This window comes from Arachis ipaensis, chromosome B8 (genome assembly GCF_059453495.1).
Source record: "Arachis ipaensis isolate K30076 ecotype BB chromosome B8, ASM5945349v1, whole genome shotgun sequence".
In the NCBI taxonomy this organism is placed as follows: domain Eukaryota; kingdom Viridiplantae; phylum Streptophyta; class Magnoliopsida; order Fabales; family Fabaceae; genus Arachis; species Arachis ipaensis.
The window spans coordinates 3,000,081-3,022,689 of record NC_142443.1 but is presented as its reverse complement, the minus strand read 5'-3'; the positions used below and the strand labels follow the sequence as shown (position 1 = coordinate 3,022,689).

The 22,609-nt window shown below is 32.3% G+C and overlaps 3 protein-coding genes across 9 annotated transcripts; all 3 read left to right on the top strand.

The window, feature by feature from the left end:
• The first annotated feature begins 2,087 nt into the window (after positions 1-2,087).
• Positions 2,088-6,371, top strand: LOC107613777 (uncharacterized). 4 transcript variants are annotated; one of them, XM_016315928.3, is made up of 5 exons: positions 2,088-2,579; positions 2,657-2,803; positions 2,888-3,197; positions 4,936-5,052; positions 5,871-6,371. In XM_016315928.3, exons 1-5 carry the CDS (start codon positions 2,376-2,378, stop codon positions 5,978-5,980), a joined length of 888 nt encoding a protein of 295 aa, XP_016171414.1. In that variant the 5' UTR covers positions 2,088-2,375; the 3' UTR covers positions 5,981-6,371. The 4 variants fall into 4 exon arrangements, with proteins under 4 accessions (XP_016171414.1, XP_016171416.1, XP_016171413.1 ...); XM_016315930.3 differs by having other exon boundaries at positions 2,089-2,579; positions 2,906-3,197; XM_016315927.3 differs by having other exon boundaries at positions 2,089-2,579; positions 4,933-5,052.
• A 4,064-nt stretch (positions 6,372-10,435) lies between these two features.
• On the top strand, positions 10,436-16,683 carry LOC107613368 (uncharacterized). 4 transcript variants are annotated; one of them, XR_015896290.1, is made up of 5 exons: positions 10,486-10,832; positions 11,922-14,363; positions 14,483-15,010; positions 16,125-16,250; positions 16,605-16,683. XR_015896290.1 is itself a non-coding variant. In XM_016315332.3 (3 exons), the coding sequence occupies exons 2-3, from the start codon at positions 12,057-12,059 to the stop codon at positions 14,780-14,782; spliced, it is 2,607 nt and encodes an 868-aa protein (XP_016170818.1). In that variant the 5' UTR covers positions 10,436-10,832; positions 11,922-12,056; the 3' UTR covers positions 14,783-15,196. The 4 variants fall into 4 exon arrangements, 2 of the variants coding, with proteins under 2 accessions (XP_016170818.1, XP_016170820.1); XR_002351747.2 differs by lacking the exon at positions 16,605-16,683 and having other exon boundaries at positions 16,125-16,558; XM_016315332.3 differs by lacking the exons at positions 16,125-16,250; positions 16,605-16,683 and having other exon boundaries at positions 10,436-10,832; positions 14,483-15,196.
• Positions 16,684-18,119: 1,436 nt separating this feature from the next.
• On the top strand, positions 18,120-20,806 carry LOC107612055 (uncharacterized). The gene is made up of 5 exons (XM_016313888.3): positions 18,120-18,180; positions 18,256-18,321; positions 20,265-20,362; positions 20,481-20,518; positions 20,616-20,806. The coding sequence occupies exons 1-5, from the start codon at positions 18,120-18,122 to the stop codon at positions 20,689-20,691; spliced, it is 339 nt and encodes a 112-aa protein (XP_016169374.1). The 3' UTR covers positions 20,692-20,806.
• The last annotated feature ends 1,803 nt before the right edge of the window (positions 20,807-22,609 follow it).

Here is a 22,609-nt window from a genome sequence, read left to right as displayed (position 1 = left end):
AAGAGTGAATTGACCACTGGACCAAATCAAGTTGATTAAGTAATACCAAATTTAGTAGGCAAAAATAGAAATATACAAACTCATCATGTATTAATTAATAGTTCACCTGATTACAATGCGTCATTGAAGGCGAAGGATTGAAGGACATGATACACATAATCTTTTATAAATTATAAATCGTATTATTTCATTAGCTCATAGCAAATTTTATATATTGACTACTATTGAAGATATGAATTATTAAACTTATCCAGACATAAGCTCATAGTTTCCTATTATATATTTGCGTGCGATTTGGTGTCTATGCATTCTATTATATATGATTTCTGGTGTGTGGTTGCCATAATGAAACGCAATACTCTCCCACGTTTGAAGAGGCAACACTATTACTTGTTGTTCTATCTTCTTTAATTTCTTGCAAAGAAAATAATGACCTGCAATACTACACCAAATCAACTGAAAGTATTATTATTCAGGGAATAAAAAACAAAAACAAAACATATAGACAATAGCATAAATAAATAAATTAGTTAATAGAGGGGGAGGGGGTGTGATCAATTTGTTGGAAGTGGTTAGCATGTAATGTAAATCAACTATGTTTTTTTTTTTTTATCAAAGAAAGAAGATTCGAATCCGCAATCTCTTAATTGAGCATGGAAAGATTATGTCATTTGAGTTATAACTCATTGGCGTAAATCAACTATGTTAGGTATATACTAAAATAATTATCAGTATAAAATATATATATTAAAAATAAATTAAATTATATGTTTATATACGAATAAAATAATATATAATTTTGATGATTAATTTTAATGTTTAAATAATATTTTTAAATGTCAATGGAGGCAGGTTGGGTTGTAGGCTTGTAGCAAGTTCAACGAATGGCTGGTGACTGGTGAGTAATATTAATACAGGTGGATAAATATACCGTCCAACTACTAAACCCAACATATATCAAACTAAAAAATGGCTTGCTAATTAACATATTATCTTTGACAGTGATATTGATTTGAGGTCTGAATATGAAAATCCATGCTAGACAAATTATATCTTTCAATAAAATCTCTAATATTTATCTTTCTATAAAACCGCATCTGTTCATCAAAAGGAATTAGTTATAACAAGATAATAATTTTGGATTCACGTCGTAAATACTATATCGAGAAACTAACAAAGTGACAGATAATTTTACAAATAAGGTATGTTTTTAAGATTTGAGGCTTCATGTGTACTTCAAGGTTATTCTAACCCTATTTTTGTTTAAAAAAAATTGATCGAGTTTACAGAAAAAAAAATTGTTATATACACATCAAAAATTAACTATTTAACCACTCATCATTTATTTATGTATAAATATATATTTTAATTTATTTTTAATATATATTTTATACGAATAAAATAATTGAACAATTAATTTTTGATGTATAGATTATAGATAGATGGATTTTACATTCTTATCCCATATTCAAACAACAAATTATAAAAACACTAGTTGTCATTTTTAAAGATTTATTATTATTAAATTAATTTAAATATTTATTTTTATATGCCAATTGTTTAAAAAATTAAGAGAATTACTTATTTTTTATTTTTTCTCTTCTCTAAAAATTGAATAAAAAATAATATTTAAAAAATACTTAATTACACCGAAAAAATTAATGTTTGCAAATATTTTATATACATCTTTTAAAAAAAATAATAGAAAATTATTAAAATTTATTATTTTTTATTATCAGTTAACTATTAATGTTTAAAAATATAAAATAAAATATATTAAAAATTACTAAACTAAAGTAATTAAATTGATGATTAAGTAGTTGTCAAAAACAATAAATTTTGACAACTTCTAATGTTTCTTGAGCTATTAAGAAGAATGTTAGGGGTTAGTAATTTTGGTGTTTTGTAATCATCAATTGTCTATTAATAGTATTTTTAATGGTGTGAGATTACATCTAATAGTGAGAGATCACTCACTTTTATTTTAATAGTTAAGTGCTGACAAAAAAACATAAAAATTGCTGGCCCTAAATTTTTCCGATCTATTAATCCATCACTTTATAAACCCTCCGATGAAATTCATATATGAGGGTGGTTGATATATATTCCGGTTGCAAACATTTTAAAAAGCATGGCATCACCTGACTCCTCTCATTGATTTAGCCAAGTCTCCGTTTTTGGTTTCAACTAGTCTCTTCTCAAACACCCCACTTTTCTAAACCAATTAAATAGGCACGTCTCACTGTCTGACTAACCTCACCCCAAAACAGAGCACACACTATGTAATCATTATACCCTGCTTCTCCTTCTTCTCCTTTTTCTCCTTCTCCATCATCAACTTCATCTCCTTTTAGTCAGTTGTGATTATTATTATTATGGCTGCTGATGACACTTCACTACCTTCTCAACATCATCAACAACAACAACAACATCTTCTTTCTCCAAACCTGCCACCAGAGGAATTTCACCATAAGGAAGATGATCTCATCGCGGAACTAACTCACCACATGGATCGCTTCTTGCTTCAAGATCATCATCACGATGATCATCATGACAAATACGATTTCTCATCACAACTTGTATTCTTCTTCCTCCTCTCTCTCTCTTGTTGTTTTTTCAGTTTTCATTTTAACAACTTCCTCTCCTCTTTTTAAAGTCATGGGACTTGATGGCTTCACCGCAATCAACTCTCTGGTCACCTTTGCCATCTGAAGCTTCCTCTCAAGAACCCTCGCCGCCACCTACACCCAAGGGACTCTGCTCCTACCAATCTCTCATCCACGAACAAATCAGAGCCATTGAAGTAAGATCGTCACACCTCATAACGCTTCTTCTAATTTCATTAATTTCGTTGCTAACTTAATTCCTATGTGATTATAATGAACAGTTGTCACGGTTAAAGCAGGAGCAGGTTCTTTCATTGAAGCAGAAACTGATGAGTGAATCCGAGGACAGAGAACAAAATCACGACGACTCTTTGTGTCAGCAGCAGAAAGGTAAAGGTGGTGGTGGCGGCGGCCTTGGAAGGAGGATTCGTCCGCCTCCACGGCCAGCTCCTCTGCTTCTGCAGCAGCAATGTGGTGGAGGCATGAGGGCACTCTTCCTTGGTAGTTCCGCTTCAAGAGGTGGCACCGGAGTTTTCTTGCCTCGTGCCGCCACCGCCACCACTCCCCCACCACATTCAACCGCCAAACAAGGTAATAATAATACGAAAATGCTTGATAACTAAAGAAAATCAGCAAAATACAATCATAATTTATCTTATTTAATATTTATTAATTATTATAATAATTAATTAATATTAAATAAAATAAATTTTAACTATTTTTTTTTTTTATTTTCTACTTAATATTATCCATCTCATCATCTATCACTTTTATCTTTTGAGAAATTTCATGTAAGTAAATGGTTTTGACTTTTGACTTTTAACACAGATTAAACTAGAACTAATATAAAATGTGTGGTTTAAGTTTCTTTCTTTCTTTTTCTTTTGTATAGTTATCAAATTTAATAGTTATTACTTATTAGTATAAAATTCAATGTAATTATGATTTATGGAGTAGTGATAATTATGTATCATGAGATGTGTGTGAGTGCAGTGCGCCAGTGCGTAGAAACTTAATGTATATTGATTTTTAAAAATATTCTATCCGTATTAAATATCAGTTATTAAATGAATTAAATATATATTAAAATACAAAATATAAAATATATGAATTAAATAATATATGTATTTTTATTTTTTTATTAAAATTTTTTTTATGATTATTTTATTTTATAAATTTGGTGAAGATAGATCTGGTTCATTCACTTTGGGATTCTGTGTCCTTTCCCACAGTGTTGTGTCGGTTTCCTTGTTGTTGAACAAGTTGGTTAGTGAAATGGAATATGAACAAGAACCATTCCTCTTTTTTTAAAAATATTCCAATAAATTGTGTAATCTAGGAACTAAAGTGGCTTTTATCTTCAAAAGATTTCATCCTAGTTTCATCCCCCAAAAACCTATGAGAGAGGGGAAGATCTATAATATAGTGTGGGAAATTGCCACTTTGCATGATAATAGTGACCAAATATTCTTTTAATGGAGTTTGAACTAACATGCTTGATTCTTCCCTGATTTCCTTTCGGCAAAAGTAGATGCTCTACTAATAGCAAAACTCATTACTTTACGTCATTTAATTTGTTGAGCCATAATCATAGAAACAAACAAGTACAACAGTAACTCACAGCTAATCTAAATAAACACACATTAATGAATAATAAGAAAAAAAAATGTTTTTGCCCAAAAAAAAAAATCTAGATTCCTCTTATCACAACAAATAATTGATTTAATAATTAATTTTAAGTATATATATAAAAGAGTAAATGCCCTTTTCGGTCTCTAATTATTTGTTCGATGGACTTCCCACCCCTTAAGAAATCTAAATACCCAAATCGGTCCCTATCTAGTTTGATATATGTACGTTCCAGTCCTTGGCTAGGAACCGAAAAGGATATTTACTCAAAGTAAATAGGGACTGGAACATACATATATTAAAGTAGATAGGGATCGATTTGGGTGTTTAGATTTCTTAGGGGTGAAAAGTTTATCGGATAAATAGTTAGAGATCGGAAAGGACATTTACTCTATAATATAATTAAAAATTTTATTATTCTGTGTCTTAAGTATATAAGTTAATTATACTATACAAAAAATATTTTAATGTTATTTATTATTTTTATATATTGAAAATATAAAAAAAATTTATTTTACAATAAATATTATTAAACTAATTTTTTTTTATGGTATGTTTAATTTATGTCCTTAGGACACACAGTAGCAAAATCCTATAATTAATCATAGAATTTCTAATTAATACTTCATTACCATTACTAGTATCATGTTAGTTGCAAATCTTAATTACATGAAAATTGAATTAAGTTTTGTGTTAGCAGGTAAAGGTTGCTCCACAGTTCTGATACCTGCGAGAGTGGTACAAGCTTTGCAACAACACTTTGACCAAATGGCTGCCACAGCTGGACCCAAAGCTGCTGCGTTTCCTCCTCTCCATGGTATCCTACCCTAATTATCAAGCTACCATTTTCTTCTATATGCTTAATTAATTAATTTCCAACTGTCTAATAATTAATACTAAGTTATAATATTTATATCAGCTCAACTGTGTACTTTGATTTGCATGCAAGTTATTGGTAATCACTATAAAAAGACAAATACAGCCGTATCCTTTAATATAGGGTGTTCCTATATCCATGGTATGCTTAATTAATGGCAGATAGCAATATTTCATGTCCCCATTTATTGCCCCTTTGTTTTTGGGTGCTGGAGAAATCATTTCATTTGACTAATAACAGCACAAGAAGAATGTTAAAAGAGTAATAAAATTTATTATTTTTTGTTAGTAATTAATTATTAATATTAAAAATAGGGGAGTGCTAGGGGAACAATGAAAATTTTGAACAACATGAACAACCACCAATCAAATGAAAATACACTATACTCTAATTTAATGCTACTAATTAAATTTACTCTTTTAACCCTATTAATTCACATTGTTTACACATTGTTCAAAAATCTTGTTTGTTACCTATACTTTTCCTTAAAAATATAGGTTAAAAATATATTATTAAATTATTAGATTAAAGAATAAATTTGGGTTGATCGAGTAGTCAACTCATTCGTCCAATTCAAATCCACAACAGATTAATCTTTGATCTGTCGATTTAAAAAATACTGTAGACAACAAAAAAAATTATTCAACTAAAGACAAAAAATAATAAACAAAAATCATAAATTCTACTGATTTTTTAGATTTTTCATAATATAATACTGTAATGGAATTAAATATAATATTATTTGTATGATTTTGCAGATGTTCTAGTGAATACTAATAGGGATGGCATGTATTCACTTGAGAAGCGGCAATCACGGAAAGCACCGATCCAGAATGATATGATTCTGCCTCAAGAGTGGACGTATTAACACTTCACAGAGGCACATTCACATGCACTTCTTTAGCACATAGGAAAATAATGATAACAATAATAAATAATCTTAATCATAAAATTATGCAAGGAAAAGGAACTGTCCTTGAGGAGGGAATCTTTTCTCAGATGCATTGTGGGACTAGGAATGATCAATAATACATACGGATTTTTATAATAATATATTTTGTTTTAGGTAGGGTATAAGGTACTCAAGAGCCGTGACACACAAGAATACAAAAAATGTGTAAAATAATAAAGGGTATTTTACTTGTTTGGCTAAGCAATTAAGCTGCGGTGTTGACTCTCAGCGGAGGATGTCTTTTTTTTAAAATCCTTTGTAGAAAATAAATAAATAAATAAATAATAATTCAGCTCAAGTTGTGGCAGGAGTTTCCTTCATCTTGTTATTTAATTAATTTGCTTTCCTTTTCCGCAGGCCATCATATACGTATATTATATGATGCAAGTATATGTGTTGGTAGCATATTATTATTTTTGGATTATTATTCATTCATAGTTAACCAAGGTTCTTCTTAATTATACACTCTGGCGTCAGGAATCAAGTTGGGAGTTTGGGGGTTTTTAGATTCCAGAATCTGGAATATGGAAAACACGTCAACCTAATCGGACAAATTATTTTGTTGTGCTTTTATCATCATTATTTCTCTTTCTTTGACTAGCGTAGCATAGAATAGAATAAGATAAGGAAAGAAAACAATTTGATATCTTTTTCATGTTTTTTGTTTTGTTAATTATTTTTAATATATCATTTTTCATAACATAAATGAATGAATCCAAGTAAATAAATGGGGGTAAGTAATGAAAGTTTGGGTGTTGAAGTGAGGGGTTAGTTGGCGATGATGTTGAAATGTGTGCATGTGGTGTGTGGGGTCATGAGGTGGCAGATTCCTTCCCTTTCCTTTATTTTATTTGGTCAAACCTTCAAATATTTAGAGAGAAATGTTATGTTGCCTATTATTTTGTACTAAGTTATTAAAAAATATAAATAAAAAGTATTTAATAAATTTTACATCATTTATTTTTTATTTTAAATATTTTATTTTTTACTTTAAAAAAGAAATTAGACAATTTAAGCACTATAATAAAGACACTATCAAATTTACCATATTTATATCTCCAAATGTATGTATTTGCTAATTGTTAATTGTAGACTTTCATAGGGGATATAGGTAGTGCTATCCCAATTGCATCTGCTATAGTGCCATACCCCAGTAGTTAATAAAGAAAAGAAAAAGAATAAAAAAACAACAATGAAATTAAAAATTAATTATAAAATTATTTATTTGTATAAAATATATTAAAATATAAAATATATAATAAAAATAAATTAAATATATAATGATTAATTTTATAATTAATTTTTAATATGAATATAATATTTTTTAAATTAATTATTTATATAAAATATTTAAATATAAAATATATATTAAAAATAAATTAATAATATTTATATTTATATATTTATTGACAAATATATAGTAATTAATTTTTTTTGTTTACGTAAAATTTGGATGATGTTCCACCTGACTTTTTTTTGTAACATTAACCAAAGCTCATCCTCATCCACCACCCACAATAATTCTAGGCCTCGACACATACAATTCTCTTTTATGCATAACAACTTATTTATACACCAGTGGGCTCTTATTTTTCTTTTACGGGTTTTGGTCAGAAAAAAAAGCATGCGCTCTTAGCCCAAATAAGTTTTTCACACATGTCCCACCATTTTTCATACGGCTCCACTAGAAAGACAATAAAAAATCTGAATAATGTGGACAACCGGCTGAAAATTCGGCCCAATAAAATTAAAAAAAAAATATTTCACTCAAATTACTCAATCAAAAAATCCAATTAAGTAATTCAAAAATGAGTAAAGTATTATTTTTGTCCCCAACGTTTGGGGTAAGTCTCAAAGTTGTCCCTAACGTTTCAAAATTGACTCAATGCTGTCCTGCCGTTAGAGATCCGTTAATAGAATTGACGGTGGGACAAAATTGAAACAATTTTAAAACGTTAGGGACTTAAATAGGACGAAAACGTTGGGGACAAAAATGATACATAAAAATAATTTTTAATTCAATTTTGTCTTTCAATAATATCAATTTTTTACTGTACATAGTATTCAATTATTTTTTAACTACATTTAAGTAAATTACACTTAATCACATTATTTTTATCTTAAAATAAAATTATTTTTTTATAATTTTAAAGAATTTTGATACATTAGAGATAAAAGATATAATTTATATTTTATTGTATATATATATTTTTTTCTTTTCCGCAAGTTTATATACTAATCATTCTACAAATATTCCATGATAACTAAAAATCTTTAAGAGTAAAATTATAAAAAAAATTAATTTATTTAGAATGAAAGTAATATGATTAAGTATAATTTACTTAGATGTGATTAAAAAATAATTGAATACTGTGTATAGTAAAAAATTGATATTATTGAAGGATAAAATTAAAATTTATTTCTATGTAATGTTTTTGTCCCCAACGTTTTCGTTCTCTTTAAGTCCCTAACGTTTCAAAATCATCTCAATTTTGTCCTGCCGTCAATTCTGTTAACGGATCCCTAACGACAGGACAACATTGAGTCGATTTTGAAACGTTAGGGACTTAAATAGCACTAGGGACAACTTTGGAACTTACCCCAAATATTGGGGACAAAACGATATTTACTCTTCAAAAATTTTAACCATCTATTATACCTTACTTTACCAAAGCACAAGTTTCTCCCCCAAGTTCTCTACTGTCGCCCCGCCGTCACTTCCCCTATCGTCGCCACCGAGATCCTCCTTACTGTTGCTAGTTCGTTAACAAGGACCCTCATTGGCATTTAAGAATAACCATCCACTTAAGAATAAAAACAATCATCTGCATACCTAATAAATTGAACATCTAACATATTCTAATTGTATCTAACTAAACTCGTTCCAATCAAATAACCATCTACAAAAGAATTAAAATAACTATCCGCATACCTACTAAAATGACTATCCGGCCATAATATGAAAATAACCATCGCATCTAAAACTAGAACTTTCACTGCTTACCTTATTGGATTGTTGACCATCTATAATGCATAAATTGATAAGATTGTCACCTGAAAAGGAAAAATTGTCACTGCTTAATGAGGATGGGAGATTAGAAACTCCATCAACGATTACCAAAGGGGAAGGCACGCGTTGCTATTCACTGCTACGTCTGAAGTGGCTGCGGATGGACAGCGGTGCGCAATAAAGCTACGTCGGTACGAGCTACTAAGGAGGAGGGGCAACGGCGCAGGGTGAGTCTGCAGCGTCGTGCATGGGCAGCGGTGTTGGAATTGTGTCTGAACAATGTTACGAAGCAACAGCGTCGGAGATGTGCCTCCAGCACCGATGACGAGTATTGGGCATGCATTGGAATTCGATGATGGTGAGTTTTGGGAGAGGGATCGAAAATGGAAAATTATGGTAAAACTGAAAGTAACCGTCAATAGTTTGAATGTGCTTAATTGCTAATCCTAATTTTTCAAATTTTAAATTTTGAAATGAAATGAAATAATTAATTAAGATTCTGATTTTTTATTTTTAATTTACCTTCCTTTTTAAATCTATTGTTCACATTTCACAACTTCACATTCTTCACTATTCTCATTGTCTCTTTGTATTTTTCCTTTTTCCTAAACTATTTTATTTATCTCTCCTAACTCTTAACTCTTAAATCCGAACTTGTGTTCCTTTCAACCAATAACAATCAAATAAGATAATTTGTTAAATAATTTCACTTCTTTTCTAGGGGTGGCAAGTCAACAACTCTACCTATCAATAAAGTTAAACGCAAAGCAAGTTGATCTGCCTTATCAATATGTACTCTATATATATATTATATAAAAATATATTAGAATTGAGTGTTGAATCAAAAACTTTTTATTTATATAAAAATTCTTTAATTATTAAACTAAGATCTTGAATTACAAATTTAATATTTTATTTATATAAAAATTAAATTTATTTAATAATATATAAATATTAAGTTATAATCCAAAAATTTATTAAATTATTAAATATTATATTTTTTTTGTTATAATCTACAAATAGAGTCAAGATACTTACAAATTAAAAATAGATAAAATTAAAATTGACATGTTATATATTGACAAATAAAATTAGGATTGAATATAAACTTTACTTTGATCCAATTCTTTTCTACCTTTTTTTCTCCCCTCTCACTTGAGTCACTTCTATCCTTCCTGCCTCATTCCAAACAAGCAAAGCTAAAAAGGAAAACGAGGCTTTATCGCACGCACTAACTTCGTTATCACCTCCACCACTTAACAATGTTTGGTTTACGTGTAAAGAACAATATATCCAGCTTTTATTAAATCTCACCAATTTTTTTTTTTTATTAAAAGTCACAAGTCATTTTATATAAATACATCGATTTTTTTTTTTTTAAATATGTGTTATAGGTTTAAAATTGTAAAATATGCACAGTAGAATCCGAAATGCACGGGTCGTTCTCCACCGCACCAAAACAAAAGAAAACGCATCATAGCGAGAAAGTGAGGGAGCTCTTTCAAGGGTAGAGACATTGGAGTTTGGGGAAGAAACGCATTGTCGTTTGCACTTCGAGGAAGGACACTCTATTTAGTATTTACTCCCATTATTACTACTAAAACCCTCTCATGCTTCTGCGTTTTCTGGGGTTTCTCGCTCACACGTCGTTCTGCTGCTAAACGACGGCACCGACACTCCTTTTCTTCTTCTACAAGCTATAAACGACATCACTTTTACTTGCTTTTCTCGTTTCCCCGTCTCTCGCCTTCCTCCATGGTAACTGAGCTTCTGATTTCTGTTTTCGCCTTTGCTTTTGTTTTCAGATTCTTCTTCTTCTGATCTTAGCTAATGCTTTACGATTTGCATAGCTCAACGTTTTTTTTTAATTTATTCAAGCTGAAGTGCTTTTTCGTTAAAAGGTGTTTGTGTTGTTCCTTTTCTCAGCTTCTGGAGTTTTATCGTTTCCATTTTTGTTTTATTACTATATTTTTTGGAACTCCAAACGAGGCGCTAGTGTTGTGGACTTGTGGTGTTTTTAGATTCTCATAGCAAAGTGCATTTTGTGAGTTCTGATTTCGGAATCGGTAACTTCTGGCTAAGGTTTTTGGTATCGCAGAATCAACAGTAGTCGCTCATTTTTTTAATTTTTAATTTTTATTTTTTGCTATATCTCTTTGGATTTATCAAAATTTGAGATTGCGTTCGTTGCATTGCATGGACCACTTGTGTTTGTTTTTACTTTCTGCATATTTTGGTTCTCTTGATTTAGGTTTTTGTCCCTATGCTTCTCATTGGCTTTACCTGTTTGAATTTTGTTTAAACGAACGTTTTATTTGTTTTTATTGTTATCTATTTGTTCCCTTGTTTTTCTCATACTTTTTACCCGTTCAACCGGGTCAATTTTTGTTATCAGAATCGCTACAATTGAAACCAGAAAAACTCCACTTAGCCACACACTTGAGCTTGGCCTTTGCCCTTTACTCACTGTTTACAATTTCAATTTTTTTAGTCTTATCCATGCCTACCATATGTGGGATTCTCCATTTGCATGTACCCGAGGTTAATTTCTTTTATTAATTTTCCCCTACTTTGTTTCTTAGTGTAGTTAATTGTTTACAGAGCTGGAGCTTGATGTACTTGATTAGTTGGTGCGGTAAATCTATAACTCAATGCCGTTCCGATATCACTTATTTGTTTTGCATTTGGTTCACAACTCCATATGGTTATAAAATTTAAACAACGCAAATTAATATGGTTGTATAAGATGCCCCTTATATTGATTTAATTTTACATGTTCACTAAAATCAGCATGAAAGCTCTATTTTTGGAATTTTTTTTTTAATATAATCCAGCTGTGTTGTGCAGCTGTAAAGGTGAGACGAAGAATTTGCTCAACTGCAATCACTTTTGAAGAAAGGTAGTAGATTGTTTCCAGAGTGGGAGTTCGGAAAGTCTATGCAGTTGATATTAGGTTAGAACATAGTTTAACCATCTGCCAGCATGAGCAGAAAACTTAGTGATAGTTCAAAGCCAGAGAAATCTTTTTTGTCATATGCTGATCTTCATCATGAAATCACCAAAAGTGAGGAAGAGATTTCATTAGAACCCAATGATAATCATCTAAAGCAAGAGGACTGTAGAATGGCAAGCGAGGAAGATGAGCTGGTGAAGTACATGTCAAAGTTGCCTGGCTATTTAGAGAGAGGTGTAAATATTAATGAGAAGGTTTTGAATGTTGGGGTCCTAGACTGGGCCCGTCTGGAGCAATGGAAGTGTGGCTATAAGCACGTACCTGATAGAAGTAGCCAGAGCTTGTCATCTACTAGTCATACATCATCTTCTACATCAGCAGATGGATTCTCTGGTAAGTCTAACAGAGGTCCTAGTTTGTCTCCTTGTCAAAGGATATTCCGTCCATCAATTCAGTCTCACTCTGTGGCATCTTCAGTGCAAGAGAACCCTGGAGTTGTAAAATCCTTTGGAGGAGGTGTTGGGAATTTTCAGAATGTTGGAGGAGGTCGCCATAGTAACGGTGTCACAAATGGCAAACATGTTCGAGCTGGTGATCATCTTCCCCAAAACTATCCTACCATTATACCCAAAGTATGCAAAAGGGAAAGTACGAATCCATATAATGATAGGGAAAGTGGCATCTTGCCAAATGTCCGTGGGTATGAGACAGCATCATGTACTAAGCTGGAAATCAACAAGCAAAATGGTGGATCGGAAAAGAGAGTGGAGAATTTGAGCAAATCAAATATTGATACTGTTGACCAGGGTGCAGTCAGGGAAAGCAAACCCATTGTCGTTCTTTTGCCTAGAGACAACCCCCAAAACAGTCATTGTGCAGCTCCTAATATGCAAACATCCTCAGATTTTAAGTTAGGAACTCCTTCTCTGACAAAATATTCAGAAAAAGTTAAGGAACATTCCCACAAACATGCCTGTCATCTGTCAAATGAAGTTAGCAGTAGCTGTTCACAGTTTAAAGGGTCAGGATCTAGTCCCACAGATCTAGAAAGCATCAAAGTTCCAGCCTCTACCATTTCTGCACCATTTCCTGTAAAAGGGGGAATAAGCCCATGCAAATCTAGAAAGACTGAGGAAAGGAAACAAACAATTGCCACAACTTTATCTGCTAATGGGCCTCCCCATGGAATAAATCAGAAAGTAACTACTGAGAAGTCAAGAAGCTCCTCGCCTTTTCACCGCCTAGGCATCAGCATTGGCTTTACTAGCAAATCTGGCTGTAAGGACACTTCACATGTGCCACATCAGAGCTCTTCAGCAACTCTTAAATCTAGTTCAGAACATGTCAGGGGTTATGCTAGGTCCAACATATCGGGCAATGATAGAGCTGGGGATGCTGCCAAAGGCAGGACCAGCCCTTTAAGGAGGTTATTGGATCCACTACTAAAACCAAAGGCAGCAACTTCCAGCCACTCCATGGAGTCATCTCAGAAAGATTCAATGTTAATAAATAAGAATTCCAGGTTAGGTAATGAGAAATTCTCTATTCTTATGCCTGAAAGAGAATCGGACAGGGACCACAGGGTAGGTTGTGCCACAATAAATGCTGCTAATTCATCAAAGGACAAGAAATACATGGCATCAACGTTTCAAGGTCTTTTGAGAATTGCTGTGAAAAATGGCCAGCCCCTTTTCACATTTGCTGTTGACAACAATAGCAACATTCTAGCAGCCACTGTGAAGAGCTTACCTGTCTCAGCAGAGGATGAAAGCAAATGTATATATACCTTTTTTACCTTTCGGGAAAATAAGAAGAAGAATGGAATTTGGATGAATCAAACAGGCAAAAGCAAAGGTCCTGATTACATTCACCATGTTGTTGCCCAGATGAAGGTTTCTGATTTGCACCATTATGATTCAGCCAGTCAGAACTTTGTGGACTCTTCAGCGAAAGAGTTTGTTTTGTTTTCAGTAAAGCCAAGGCAGGGTGATTCTCAGGTCACTGACTACCAGCCAAATGATGAGCTTGCTGCTATTGTTGTCAAATCACCTAGAGCCATCAACGTCATGAAGTACGAGCATCAGAGCAGTTGTCAAAATGACATTATTAAAAACAATGTAGGGGTAACAGTGGTACTTCCTGGTGGTGTTCACAGTCTTCCAAGTAATGGTGGGCCTTCTTCACTAATTGAGCGATGGAAAACAGGTGGATCATGTGATTGTGGTGGTTGGGATTTGGCATGCAAACTTAAGATTTTTGCAAATGAAAAACATACCTGTGGAAAATCAGGAACGTCCAAAGCTTATCTTTCAGATCGATTTGAGCTTTTCCTCCAGGTATTTTTTGTTGATTAATGTTATTGCCTCCTAATTATTTTCTCTGTGTTGATTGCAGTTGATTATCATATGGATAACTAGTTACTAATGTGTATCATGAATATCAATGCTAACTACAGGGGAATGACCAAGACCAAGGACACCAACCTGCTTTCAGTTTTTCCCCATTCAGACCTGGTATATATTCAGTAGCTTTTGATTCGTCGCTCTCACACTTGCAAGCTTTCTCCGTCTGCATTTCGCTAGTGGATGGCAAGATGCCATATGAACTTTGTCGATCAAGAGACTCCACTGGAGTAAAAAACCTGAGAGAAATGATGTTGGCACAAACAGAAGAATTAAAGGCTTTTGGTACTTCGGAGGACACTCCTGCAAGTTATGTGGCTTATCCTCCTCTCTCTCCTGTTGGTAGAGTCTAAAGTTAAACATGGAGTAGAGTCAAATTCTGATATTTCCTTAACTGCATTGAATGTGCAATAAGAGAAACCAGAAAAGAATGGTTTTCCCACAGAGATTAGCATCAGTTGCTCGAATCTACCGCATATAGATAATAGCTTCACGAGTTCATGACTTGATCTGTTGTGGCAAAGCGGAATATGAGAGAAGAATGATAATCCCTTTTTACTCCATTCTTCCAACAGAAGCAGGTATTCAAATTGTACTGTTTGATAAACTATGATTATGAGATATCAATCAAGGAAGTGTGAATAGTTGAAGCAAGCTGTATTTTGTAGCCTCTAGTATAGTAGTATTTCTTAAATATTTGTATCTATTACTTGGTTGAATATCAAATCAATGAATAAAATCAGGCATCCTGACTTTAGAGTCGTATCCATTACTATCTCAAGGCAATATATAAACTTGATCACCACCGTGTGACAACAAAGGCTCACATACACTGAAAGAAGGAAGTATCTGGTAGATGGTGCTAGTTCTTGTTGCCATGGTGATTACTTCAGTCTCTCATCGCATTTTCTAATTTACAAATTGCAGAAACGGGTTGAGTCAGTTTTCATCTTACTATATATGCATATGCTTTTATTGATAATAGCTTTCATGACTGGAACTTTGAATTTGTTATTGGGCTCAAACATCGAGAGAAAAAGGGGGAAAAAAGGGGGGGGGGGGGGCTAGAAATTGTTAAAAGGGAAAAGTGGTGAGAATTTAGTGTGTAAATGATATAGCATATTTTTATTTTTACAGTATATATATATATATTTGTTGGTTGGGGAATAGGGACTCTTTCAAGGATATGACTAATTCTTTGTTATTGCTGATCATTCATTTACGGACAAACAGCAATTCAAACTTTTGACGTGTTGGTTAAGTTTGCAAAAAGGGTGTAGAATATGAGCCCACACAACACATTTAATCATGATTCAAAATCTAGGCAAGAGCCAAGAATATATTTTGTTACAACATTTAAGGTATTGGAGTGAATTGATGGTGCAATTGTGCAACAGTAGCCATGGTCCAATCATGCAACTACTTGTTAGTAGTTAATTCTCCTTTCCTTTCAATGTTGGTTTTCAAAACCTTTTCTTTTTCTATAACCGGAATCCAGACACAGTTATTCACTGGTTGCTACGTCACAAATGGCCCCTTTGTTCTGGTTTCTCTGATTTTCCCCTTTCCTATCATCAGAGCCACTGCCCATTGCACTGCTGTTTTACCTTTTCTTCTTCTGTACTCATAATTAACATGACTATTTCCCCCCTCCCTCCCTCTGTAATATGTTAAATGTTTGTCCTTCTTTTTCAGTGTCTCAAAGGTCAAAGCACTCCATTTCCATGCAAATGACGTACTCTCAATGCAGATACTAACAGATATTATTGCCGCCTCCTCAGCCAGAACAAGCTCTTTAGTGAAAAACACACAAACCCAGGGGTAATAAGCAATTAAGCCCAACTAACTCTGCTTATTCTTGCTCTGTTCCCACCATCACTTTTAGGGTACTCTTCACTCTTTAATAACCATATAATAATTATTAAGTAAATCCCTTTCAATTACTACCAAACAATTGTACTATGCCACTAGTCACTAAGCTATTTATTTACATACCACCATGGAGAGTCTAATTAATTAATTAATTAATTTATCTCTCTATCTTGGTCAGTCAAAAAATGTTCAAAGTGACTGCACTTTCTGTATATGTATATGTATTCAAAATTTAAAACCATATATTGGCCTAGCTAGTTAACCATTGGTCACATATTTATTCATCATATCTTTATCTTGCAGCTCTTATCTTCAATTTGATATATCTAAAAATGCAAAAGCTACAAACACAGCTAAAGCATGTCACGGAACCAAAACTAACTTCTTGTAAGCAATCCACATATCCAGTGAACTCATCTTTTTTGTTTGGCTTTTGACGATCGAAGAACATTCAAGTCCAGCTTATCTACATTTGGTTTTCTGAAAGAGCCGAAACTATTTTTTGGAGCAGATTGATTAGCAACATCATCATCATTTTTTGGTGATTTGTTTGGATATTGATCTTCACAATTTACTTCAGACTGTTCCTCTTCACCATTGCCATTGACACGTTCCGAACCTTCTGTTGTAGAGTTGTTTTCTCTGAAACAATGAATCAAATTTAAGTTCACACAGTAAGTAAAAATTTAGGCCGCCTCTATTTTTATTATTTTCATTTAACCAAAGAGAAAGCGAGGATGACATGGCACCGGATTCGATGGTCTCACAACGTTTGGACCATTAAATGGTCTCGTAACAAAACATGTTTTTTAAGTTTTTCAATAACTGCTAAATAGTCCGTTTTTAATTTTAATTACAAATTAACTCCATATATTTTATTTAATCATAAAAACTATTTTTTATTTTATAAATTATTATTTTATCATTCATCTATTATTATTAATAATCAAAAACAAAAACAATAAAGAATTAGATCTTCATTGATCGTAGTAACTTTTTGTCCCAATCGATTAAAAGTTTATCTTTGATCTATTACATCCGTCGAGAATTTTAAAATCGTGTTTCTTAGAAAATCAATCGATTGAATTAACAAAACAATCGATTGAATTTCAGGTTTCCCATAACTCAATCGATTGGACTTCAGGTTACCAATTGAACTTTGAAAATTTTTTCTCTTTTCGGCCAGATTCTCGCTGTGTGCAGATGGAGCAGAACGTTAGCCGTGCACATAGGAGAATTCTTTCTTAAATCTGCAATCCTTCTTTCTCTGCTAAAACTTTTATTTACTGTAAGTCCATTAGTTTTTATGCTATATCTGCCATTCTGTAGTGTGTTTCTCTTTTCATTCTGATATTCTCTTTACTAAAAATGTGAGTGCTTTAATTTCTTTCTTTTCATTTATCATAATTTCTTTTTTGATTTATGATTGAGACTCTAAACCCTTAGAAATTGTGTTCAAAGTTTGTGAGTTTATTTAACCTGCCATTTTCAACACTCTTACGGATTTACTTGTTTTACTTATATGTTGATGTTAAGGTCTTAATTTCCATTTGGAAATTTTCATATACATGGTCTCTCGAATTTGAAGTCAGTTTTCAATGGCACTCCCTATTGATTTGCTTTTCTAATATGCACTCTTGGAATGTGCATTTTTCCTTCTTTTTAAGCATTGTACAACAAAGAGTTCATTAAAAATTTATATGTTTTCTTCACACAACGATAAGTAGTTTCATTCTTGTGTCTAAAATGGTGATTATCTTATCTTCTTATTTATTCTTTTTCTGCTGGATGGTTGTAATTTAGCCTCTAAAGTCTAAAATGGAAAACAGGAATCAGTTCCAGGAACTTTCAAAGGCCAAATACAATTGTCTTTTGTTTGGTAAGACTTCTAGAACCTGGATGACTTCATCACTTACACATTCTCGTGTTTATATTTACATTTTTATATTTTCAGATCTTGATGATACCCTTTATCCTTTTAGTTCTGGATTATCAGCGGATATGACGAAAAATATTCAAGGTAATCAATCAGTTAAACACTTGATGGTTATCAGTGGCTAAGAGAAGGGGGTTGAATCTTAGCCCCTTTTTTGTTGAGTAAATCTTGCTGTCCTTTTAAAACGCTTAAGGAGATATTTCTACTTTTTGTCTCGTCACTGATCAAGAGACTTTTTCTTTTTGTCTCGTAATCAATGAGGAGATATTTTTTTAATTTTGTCTTCTACGAATAGAATCAGAATTTGAGTAGAGTAGAAGGAGAGAATCACACCCAAAAGTATCCTGGTTGAGCTGCTAAGTGCAGTGCAGCCTACATTCAGTCTCCATCACAACAATGATGGAATTTCACCATAATCAAACAAATTACAAACACCAATTCTCCATAGGAACTACTCTTCTTATCCGGGACAAGTCCAGAATCTATCCCCAATCCTGAACTTGACTTGGTCACCTACCAAGTTTTCAACTGCTAAGTGCTAACCCAACTTGTAAGGGGATTCCCACATAATCATGAAACACAACACAGATGTACAAAGGACCTATAAGGACATCTATGGCTTTTTCTTTTAATTTTGTATACTCTGTCTTTTTCCGCTCTATGATTTTTTCATACAAACCTCATTGTTTGCCTTTTTCCATGAGAGTCAAGCCAGACAAAACTAAACAAAAAAATACAACATGAAAAACATTGAAGGAGAACTTCTATTAACTTGGGTAGCTATGAGAACTCTGTGCTTTACACTCTTTTCTCCTTACTTCAAGTCTTGACTGTTCACCCTTATTATAGAAGGGGAAGCCTCCAAGGTTGAAACGATTGAACCGAGCTAATATTCTTCTTCTTCAACACTAAACCGGTTCGGCCAGAGAGAGAAGAGAGAGAACCGAATGTAAAATCCAACATGCAATTACTTCTTCCTCATCCCTTCTCACCAAGAAGGATTCCTGACCTTTGATGAGTCCTTGATGCTTGACAGCTCATCCTGCTCCACTTTTGCTTCCTCCTTCACGTAGCCTCTCTAGCTACCTTTTGTGATGGGTGACCACAAAGTAGAGATGAGCCATGCCTTTGGGATCTTCTTCTCTGACCGAGTTGGATCTTTTCCATTTTCGGGTATGGAGAGCTTGAGACTTCCTCACCACTTCTTACCATAAGTGGCAAAGATCTCAGCCACATCCAATTGTAGATCTTCTTTTTGCTAATGTCATCATCACAATAGCTTCTTTCTTGTACCTAGCTTCTTCTTCTTTCTTCTGATAGCTTGTTCTTTCTTCCATATTTCCTGTGAAGTGACAATTGAACAGAGAAGAAAGAGAAGAGAGAGAATGCAGAAAAGATTTCAAAGGAAATTAAGAAAGGAAATAAAATGCATTAAGTTTCCAAAACCCCTTTCCTTGTAACGTGTGAGAGTAATGATAGCAATCAAATCAATTTTGAAATTTCTCTCTCATATTACTAATGCCTGCATTAAATTCATTTAATCAAAATTTGAATTCCATCAAATGAGGGGAGTGGTGTCCGTGGAAGCATGCAACAATTTAATTAAAGAACTGGATTCATCATGTTAAATGAGTAACGAAAATATTGTGCCCCATTTCCCTTTTTATTTCGGACAATCCACTTTGTTGGACTTCAAATTTATTTTTCCTGGCCCAAACAAGCATAACAATAATTCAGCCACTTATATTTAAACATTTTTGCACAAGACTGAAAATTATTATTATATTAGTCTTATTGTTGCTTAATCCCAATGCCCAAAATCCTGCATACAAAAACAGAAATTATTAATCAAATAATTTGAAGCTGAAATTAAATTAATAATTTTTTAAATAATATTTTTAATAATGTTTGATCATCATCATATTAATTTAGAGTTTTCCAAACTCATCAACACTTTATGATCTCAGTATCTGATTGCTTATAACTTGTATCTCAAGTTGTGATTGTTTAATTGAATTGTTGCACAGATTACATGCTTCAAAAACTTGATATGGAAGAGGCTAAAGTTTCTGAATTGTGCTATTCACTATACAAGGTTTATGGGACAACAATGGCTGGTCTCAGGGTACAACTCAATTAACCTTCATTAAGAATTTTGTTTTCTTTTTCTTCTAACGATTAATTATATACATGCAATTGTGATGGAATTTAATTAGTCATTTTGCCTCTTTTCTTCTCACCAGGCAATTGGATATGACTTTGACTATGATGACTTTCATGGGTAAATGCCTTTACAAATTGGTCATTTTTTTTATGTGACCATCTTCTAGTATAATCAATTGATCTTAAATATGCATCTAAATTTTTTTTTTGTACAGATTTGTTCATGGGAGATTGCCATATAAGTTGCTGAAAGCTTATCCTGTTCTTAAGGGAATTTTGCTAAGCCAATAACATTATTGGATGGTTAACAAAGTAGATATATAATAAGGTTAAGCTGTGACAGATGTTTCAATTGAAACCTTCTTAAAATACTTGACCCCTTCAGAATTTTGAAACCTTCCTAAAATACTTGACCCCTTCAGATTTCTCAGCAGCTTTCCACAGTTCTGGAAGTGCTTCCTTCATATTATGTATACTTTCTAATGCATGATCCACTCCTGCTGTTCTAACAGAAATACCCACCTGCATTCATATTATATTTAGATTTCACATGAAATGCATAGATTTGTATGGATTTAAATGCATACTACAACACTAAATATAAATAGACATCAAACTAGAACCTAAAACAAATTTACTTCAATGCTAGTCATTATGAAAAAACCTAAAACAAGTTTACTTTAGGCTCATCATTGTAATTATGAAGTGAGAAATTGAGAAAATAATTGGCTAATAAAGCATCACAAATAAGTCGAAATGTAGTAGCTATTATGGACAAAAGATATTCCTCAGTTTCTAGATGTGATAATTTCAGGATTCAAGGGGTACTACTATTAACTAAGAATGATCAATATACTGCACAAGAAGAATCATGATATGCAAAAATATGCAATAATGAAATCAATGGAAAAATAGCCTAATGAGGATCAACTATTCAATGAATACTTCTTTCTGGCGAAAGCTTGGAATTTTGGTGCTTCTTCCTTATGTGATATGCTTAACCTGTGCTCTTAGGAAAACTTTTTTTTTTTATAAATGGAAGAAGATGGTATGTAATTCAGTATAATGATTAGTTGGTAGTAATTTTCAAATAACCTATTCTAATTCCTAAGTATTTCATAATACTAAATTGTCGATGTTTTTTGTTTTTATTTTTTTTCAAGTATCATCTCTCTAATGTCATTTTTTTTTATCATAGATAGGAGACTCAAACTCACAACCTCTAAGTGAATATGGAGAGACTATGTCATTTGAGTTATACCTCGTTTGGCTCTCTCTAATGTCACTTAATTGTTATCGTAGCTAATCTAATTATGATTTATTCATTTTATTTTATGATAAAAGATATTCAAAACAAAGAATTAGACTAAAAAAATAACAAAAATATATGTTTAATAATATTGTTGTCTAATAATAATTAATCTTTACCCGATTGCAGATGTTTCCGAGCGCTGGAGATGCTTGAGCACGAATATTGCTATCTCAACTCTCAAGAACAAATTACATGAATTGTTCCAAGTAAATTAAAGTTGCACTCTAATAATAATGAAGTTCTATTAAATTAAATTATTGTACACTAAAGTAAATTTGATGGTAATAATGAACAGATTGAACAGCGACGTGCTTTGGCAGCAGGAGTAAGGTACCCGGTGCAGAAAAAATTAACAAAGCAAATCAAAGAAGGGATATGATTGGATTCAAACTAGGACTTTTTTTTTCTTTTTTTCCTTTTTTTTTAATTTTATTTTTCCATTCCCATGCACATGGTTTTGTTACTATATAAAGGTAAAACCAGGAATGACATGTCTTTCCGACTTTAGAAAAACTAAGCCACACAAAATTTTTATAATTGATTAATAAGAAATAGAAAACAGGATCACTTTAAATATCACTTTATAGTAAATTTATATTTGAAATTATATATTTAGAATCATGTTTTTATAAATAAAAAGGAACACTTTAAAATGAATCCAAATATATGATTTCAAATATATATTTATTATAAAATGGTTATTAAAGCGGTCATTTTTTTTCTTACTAACCAATTATAAAAGTTTTGTGTGGCTTGATTTTTCTAAAATCGAAAAGACATGCTATTCACGGTTTTACTTATTCTAATTCCTAAGTATTTCGTAATACAAAATTGTCTATGTTTTTGTTTTTTTTTTTTTCATGTATTATCTCTCTAATGTCACTCAATTCTTATCGT